The sequence below is a fragment of the Theobroma cacao genome, chromosome 4 (assembly GCF_053813885.1).
Source record: "Theobroma cacao isolate CCN51 chromosome 4, ASM5381388v1, whole genome shotgun sequence".
NCBI lineage: Eukaryota > Viridiplantae > Streptophyta > Magnoliopsida > Malvales > Malvaceae > Theobroma > Theobroma cacao.
This window is the reverse complement of record NC_142642.1, coordinates 4,523,934-4,531,613: the sequence shown is the minus strand read 5'-3', so window position 1 is coordinate 4,531,613 and position 7,680 is coordinate 4,523,934. Positions and strand designations below refer to the sequence as shown.

Sequence of the window (7,680 nt, the reverse complement as noted above, 5' to 3'; positions counted from 1 at the left end):
TGTTAAAATCTTTGAAGCAGTTCTTCTGTATTTGAATGTTGAATAGACCTTTACACATTTAAGAAACTTAATTTCAGAATAAAGAATTTAGTGCGAAAAGGGATTAGTTTTGTCAGTTAAAATGCAAATTTGTAATTATTCCTTATCCTTTATCTTAAATTCTGTTTTCTTATATCAACTTCAAAAATTTCGTAAGTCTTTTATCATTTTCCTGACTCAATTCTAGATGCTGGGACATGAAGCAGCAAATAATTGGTACAATGCTTTAGCAGAATGTTAGCCTCAAGAATCTAAAGAACCTATCTGATGAACTACACTATCGGTTCATTGTTCACACCAAGATGATTAATGACAGACCAAATGTTTTCCTTAACTCATACTTAATGTGTATGCATATGTACTAATGTGAAAACATTGAATCTTTGATAGGAAAAATGAGTTGGAAGGCCTTTTTTTTTTCCCAACATCACATGGAACAGTACTATTGCATTTGCATATCTTTTTGTGTGAAAAACTTTCTGTTAAGCTGGCCTTGTTGATGAGTTGGGTTTGGGGACTTTGGGTGAGACTTGTTTTTTAAGCTTTTACCTTATTTCTTATAGCTATGGGGAGGAAGCTTTTCTTTGGCTTTTTATGGAAACATGTTATTAAGACTTTGCTTTATGCAGTTTACTCTTTTCGAATCTGTCTATGGGTTAAGAATCTTACTTTCCCTATTTTATTTATCTATTTATTTCTTACCTTTTCTTACCAACACCACTTATTGTTTTTTGGAAAGATAAAGACCTACTTATTATTAAGATGAACAATTTTATCAATTAATCAATATATTGTTGATTAAATGTTGAATTTCGATCTTCCAATAATTTCTTTAGAATATATAAATTAATAAAATGGGTGTACGAATTGAATATGAAAGATACATATATACATTTCTATTCCTTTTAAATAAATTTTGTTCCTTTATACTTATTTGCTGCTTGAAAAGGCATTCTAAGTCAATATTTTCCATTTAAAAGCTTGACAATGAAGGGCTTTCAGAATATGACAGGCTGATAGCGTGTATCTAGATATACACATCATATGAAATTTTAATAAGTTAAAATAATTAAAATACATTATTTTATTTGAAAAAGAATAATTTATTTTAATAAAATAAATCCTCATTCACATTTAATTCCCATTCACATTTCACAACTAAATTTGAATAAAATAATTTTATTTTATTTGAAAAATAAAATAAACTTAATTTCAAATAAAATAATTTCTTAGTGCTATTCCTTAGAAGACTTAATTGCAAACTTTTTCAAACAAAGGAAAAAATATGTCTACACAATTATCATTTTATTAGGCTTTTGAGGGGTGTAGGTGTTTTAATGCCCACATAAAAATTATTTTATTAAGCTTATTTTATGTGGTATGTACATTGTTAATGGTAAATGAGATGTGTAAGAAGCTTAAAACTCAACTATAAGTTCAAGTCCATGTTTGACAAAATTAACTAGATATTTTCAACCCATATATTGTATACAATATAAAGTTAAATTCATTCCATAATACAGCTATAAAAACAAAGCAAGCAAGGTTCAACACCCATATTTTTAATTTTCCTTCTAATAAAAGTTCAATATATAGATAGCATTAAATCATTGAATCTTACCTTCTTCCTCTTTACTCACTAGTATAAAAGATAAAAATCAAAAGTCAAAATAAGGATGTGTTTGGTGTTAGTTTTGTTTTGAATTTTTTGTTTTTGTTTTCACTCTTCTTAGAACTAACTTCTTTATTGTTATGGGGCGAGTGAATAGTACTTTCACACTTCATCATTGTCAATCTTTTAATTTTACACGTTTTTATTACCATATGGCTTTAATATTTTTTGTACATAATAAAATAGATTAGAATATTTATTTTTTGCAGTTATGGTTCGTTTGTGTTTGAGAAGAGATGTTGAACGATGAAAAAGGCTACAAGCTATGTTTAAATTTTATATGGAGATTTGTCGTGCTGTTAGTTCATTCTTAACTTTATTGTCGACAGCGTCAACTTTATGTACTTATAGGCCAAGAGTAAGATCTTATACATTAGATTTTGCTGCAAATCGAGAATATATGAGGCGACTTGTGTATGATAATGATATTTCATGTATTTTACAAATTAGGATGAATAGAGAAACCTTTTTTAAATTATGTGAAATGTTAGAAAGTATTGGAGGGTTAAAGTCAACAAAGAACATACTTGTAGATGAGTAAGTGGCAATATTCTTACATATTATTGCTCATCATGTTAAGAATCGAGTAATTAGTTTAAATTTTAGAAGGTCGGGTGAGTCAATTAGTCGGCACTTTCATAATGTTTTAAATGCAGTCCTGAAATTGCAAGAACATTTGTTTAGAAAACCTGAGCCCATTCCAACAAACTCAACAAACAATCGGTGGAAGTGGTTTAAGGTAGATTATTGATCTTATAACTTTTTGTAACTATATATATACAAGACATTAATAGGTTTACTTATTAGTAATTCATTACATCCGATTTGTAGAATTGTTTAGGTGCTCTAGATGGGACATACATCAGAGTTAAGGTGCCAAGTGCAGATAAACCTAGATGTCGCACTCGTAAAGGGGATATTGCAACAAATATGTTAGGTGTATGTACACCTGACATGCAATTTGTCTTTGTTTTTCCTGGTTGGGAAGGGTCTATAGCTGATAGCAGAGTTCTTCGAGATGCACTAAGGAGAAGAAATGGACTTAAAGTGCCTCATGGTAAGCTTTCCTATGATATTGGGAAGGTATTTCAAATTATGTACTATATGATTATTCAATTTAAGTAAGTAAATAACTTATTTAGTTTGTTTTATATAGGTTGTTACTATCTAGTGTATGTGGGCTATACAAATTGTGAGGGTTTTCTTGCACCTTTTAGGGGTCAACGATATCATTTAAATGAATGGCGTCAAGGCCATGAACCAAGCAGTCCTGAAGAATTTTTTAATATGAAACATGCTGCTGCTCGCAATGTTATAGAAATATGTTTTGGATTATTAAAAATGAGGTGGGGTATCCTTAGGAGTCCACCATTTTATTCGATTAGGATACATAATCGGATTATTATAGCTTGATGTTTGCTTCATAATTTCATTAGGAGGGAGATGAGTTTTGACCCTATTGAAGTGGATTTAGGAGAATATGTTTAAACCAACACAGCAGTTGATGAGGATTTTATAAGTACTATTGATCCTACTGATGTTTGGGGTAATTTCAGAATGGAATTAGCAAATCAGATGTTCAATGAATGGCAAGCATCTAGGCAAAATGATGATTGACATTTGTTAGGCATATTGATACTGAAGGACTGTTGCTGGGTTTCTTTCCTCAGTTAAATTCAAGTTGTACTTTTTTTTAATTTGTTTTTAATGTCTTATTATTTTATCAATTGTTGTTGTTAATTGTGTTGTTTATATTGTACTTTTTATCATGTGAATAAAGTTTGACCAATTTTAATATATTATTGGATATATGTCTTTATTTTTAATTTTTTTTGCATTCTAATAATATTTTTTATAATTAAATATTTGGTGTATGGTAGAAAACAATGTCCACATCTTCAGCACTAGCTTCTCAAAGTTCAAAGGGAACTAAAAGAAAATGGAATTTTCATGAAGATGTTGTACTTGTTACAGCTTTGATTGATTTGCACAATATAGGAAAATACAATACAGACACTAGGTTTAGAGGGGCTTATTTAATAGAACTTGAAAATATGCTTGCAACAAAATTACCAGATGCAAACTTGAAGGCGAAGCCTCATATAGAGTCTAGAATAAAGACTTTGAAAAAAGAATGGGCTATTATATATGATATGGTGCAAGGGACACATACTAGTGGATTTGGGTGGGATGATCAAAGGAACATGGTTGTTGCTGATGATCCTATATGGGAATCTTACATACAGGTACATTTTTGAGTTTGGGTTATTTATTTATTTTCATATTAGTTTCTTACTAATAATATAAGTAATAGTTTTTTTTTTTATTATTAGAGTCACAAGGAGGCTACCCCTTTTAGAAGAAAGAGTTTTCCCTTTTTCAATGAGCTGAGTATTATTTATGCAAGAGATCGTGCAATAGGGAAAGATGCACAAACTGCAACAGATATCCTTGAAAAAATGCAAGACTGTAATGATACAATCAATGAGGAAACTGAAGGTGAAAACCTAGCTGGATTTAATTTTGAGGATGAAGATTTCTCCAATATTCAACCTCAAACATCAGCTCCTAGAAGTGACACAACTTCAACAAGGAAGAGGAAAGGGCTAAATGAGACAGGTGATCCCATCACATCTGAATCAATTATTGCTGCTGCAACGATATTGGGTGAGAACATAAAAAAGGCTGGAATTGAGTTTAGCAAAAGTGTTGGGGCAGAGGTGAACATCCAACAAAAGGCTCAAGAGTTGGATGGGATTTTAAGTCAAGTAGAGGGATTGACAGCGAGAGAAAGGGTTCTAGCTTCAATTAAACTTCTGAAATCTCTAACTCTTATGTTTGTGTTTTTTAGTATTGATCCCGATCAAAGACTTGAATGGTTGACGACATTTCTTGCTGATCGTTGAGCTTGGATGGATCTAAAACTTTTTGTAAAGGTAAGTTCCTAATATTGTAACTTTTGGGTACTTGTGCTTGATGTTGATACTAATTATGGGGTTCATTAACAAGTATAAACCCTTTTGAGTTGACAGTTATTTTGGTGGTTGTATAAGGGTGATGTTATTGTAATGACTTTATTCGTTTTATGCATGTTGTAAGTTAGTGTAATAGGATGAATATTCATCTATTACTTTCAAGGTCAATGTATTTTGTAAACTATACGTGATTTGTAGATTATATGTACTAATATTTTCATTTAAAAGGCATTTAGTATTACAAGGCTCTTTTAATATTTATAGCATCTCCATGCTAATATTCTTTAGTTATGCTTGTAAATTGTCATTTTCTTCCCAGATATGGAATGCTTATCTAAATTGAAAGACACATTATTTCTCTCTTTGCCATTTATGTTTCCTCAGCACCAAATGCTGGGTTCAAATAAATGATTTTCTTCTTTTTTAAAAAAATAATATGAATTTATATTTAATCTATCAAAAGACATAATTTACATTTTTTTTGGAAAAAAATTGAAGGCCATCATTTAATTTTAACTAGATATGATTTTATATTTCATATATCAAAAGACATAATTTTTTTTTTTTTTTAGAAAAAAATAGAAGACTATCTTTTTAATTTCAAAGATATGATTTTCTATTTAATATATAAAAAAAAACATGATTTTCTATTTCTACTAGTATTTTCAATTTTTTCCCAAATATTTCTTCTCCAATATTTTTTCTAAACAATATTTTGAAAATGATTCATAATATATGAAGAATTGGCTAAAAAAAACATCTATACACAAATTTAATTGATTATGATGGATAAAATATAATATAATTAAATTATATTTTTAAATAATTATCCATTTATAAAAATATGTGACTAAATTATAATTATTTTTAGTAATTGGGAGAAAATATAATTATGATGGATAATTGTCTTTTGGGATAAATGTGTATTTAAATGATAATATGGATAATTTTATTTTTTTATGAAAATAAATGTTAATATGGTCAAGGGTATTTTTGTCTTTTTATCACATATTCCTTTCTTATTCCAATCTTATTTCTACCAACCAAACACTGTAATAAGTCATAATAGCAGTTCCTGCTCTATTCCATTCACAATACCAAACAAAGTAATAACTATTCTATTCTATTCTCACTTTATTCTATTCTCACAGAATAATAATTCTATTCTATTCCTGCCTATTCTGCGAACCAAACGTGCAGTTAGTGCATTATTTTTTATATAAATGGTTGAAAATATAGATTTTCTTATGTTGCTGCAGGTTGGTATATTAGGTTGGAGAATGGTTGAAGGTTTTGGAAATAAAAGCTCTATTGAATTGAATTAGGTCATTAAAGTAAGTATTTTAAATATGGTTATTAAGTATATAATGAAATATTGAAATGTTAGTTTGGAAGCCAGAATAGTCTAGTTGGAATTAAGCTAGAACATTTGAATAGTATGAAATGTTAAGTTGAAATCTGGCTAAGTTTAATGGAAAATTTATTATATTGCTAAAACATTCTATCTTGCTTTGATTTTAAATTATAATTGGAGAATAATTATGGCAGGTAATGCATCGGTTAATTGTGTTAATGGAAGTTGTTGTATTTGGGAACAAGGAAAAAGAAGCATTTTGTTGGGCAATTTAGAATCAAATTAATTAGTCCAAAGTTATATTTGTGTGTTTTGCAACTCACCCCCACTTGGTAAGATGAAAATTTTGATTTGGATATTAACCTACCTTAATCCTGTAAGGTAAGGGACAATTGAATTACATGGCTGAAAGGGTGAATTGGGGTTAGAAAATAAATTGCTAAATTATATTAATGAGATTGTGCAAAGAGCTAGAGAATAATTAGTCATGTTTTGTAATGGAAATGGGATTCATTTAAATGAGCTTACCTAAATAGGCTAAGCTGAAAATAAATTACGATGAGCATGAGAAAAATTTTTAAAAGAAAGTATTTAGCTTAGTTAAGCAAAGTTGTGAAAAGAATGTTTCAAATAGAAATTGGTTGATGTAACACCCCGTACCCGTATAGTAGCTAACTTAACCGTCCCGGTAGGATGAAGGATTAGTTGATATGAGTTTATGTGTTAAAGAGCAAGAAAAGGGTGAAAGAAATGCTCAAGAGTAAAATATTTCGCACGTGCAAAAATAATAATTAAATAACAATATCTTTGTCCAGAATGAATTAGCAAGCTAAAAGATAATTTGGAAGTAAATTGGGAAATACTAAGATGTTTCGGGACTAGAGGAAATAAGTGAAAATTTTTGAAAATAAAATAATATTTAACCGGATGTTGTAATTAGTCAGGAAGAAAAAAATTATATGATCAATTCAAGCTGAGGAGGATGGTCATGAAGAAAAGTTTAAAAAATAAATAATAATAAATAAATAAATATAATAATATATTAGTAAGAAAAAAGAAAAAAAAAAGACCCACATGGGCAGCTGCCCATGTGGTCAATTAAGAGTCAACAAAGCGTTTTTTTTTTAGTGTTGAATGCTGTAGGGGCTAGCAAGTGAAAGAAAAAGGGAAGGAAAAGAAAAGAAAGAAAAAGGAAAAAGAAAGAGAGACGGGACAAGTCGGCTTTTTCCCCAAAAAAAAATTTTGCAACACATCAATATAAAAATTTATTGTCTTTTTTATTTCCTAGCATCAGCCATTTAAGAAGAAAAAGAAAAAAAAAAGGAGAAGGAGCCGAATTCAGAGAGGGAAAGGAGGAAGTGTTGTCGATTTGTGAGTGAGGAAGAAAAGAGGGGTTGGTGTTGGTATGAGAGAGCCGGCCAAAACCAAGGAGAAAAGTCGTGGAAGAAAGGAAAGACAAAAAATATATATGTACAAAATGGAAGAGGTTAGAGTTTAAATTTTTTTTTAGTTCTAGTTTGGGTATTTTCTAGAGGGAAAAAGGTTTGATCTTTTGGAGCTAGTAGAGGAAATGAGAGCTCTGGTTCTTTGGGCAGTAGTGAGGAGATTAGGTTTAGGCAAACAAAAAGAGAAAAAGCTAG

At 29.6% G+C, this 7,680-nt stretch overlaps 1 protein-coding gene across 1 annotated transcript; it reads left to right on the top strand.

Moving 5' to 3' along the window:
- The first annotated feature begins 3,597 nt into the window (after positions 1-3,597).
- Positions 3,598-4,617, top strand: LOC148763080 (uncharacterized). Its single transcript, XM_088805419.1, has 2 exons — positions 3,598-3,957; positions 4,045-4,617. Exons 1-2 carry the CDS (start codon positions 3,598-3,600, stop codon positions 4,615-4,617), a joined length of 933 nt encoding a protein of 310 aa, XP_088661545.1.
- Positions 4,618-7,680: the final 3,063 nt, after the last annotated feature.

Coding starts and splice junctions, on each gene's coding strand:
- LOC148763080 (XM_088805419.1), top strand. CDS start 3,598: ATGTCCACATCTTCAGCACTAGCTTCTCAAAGTTCAAAGGGAACTAAA. Junction 3,958..4,044: donor TATGGGAATCTTACATACAG/GTACATTTTTGA, acceptor TTTTATTATTAG/AGTCACAAGGAGGCTACCCC.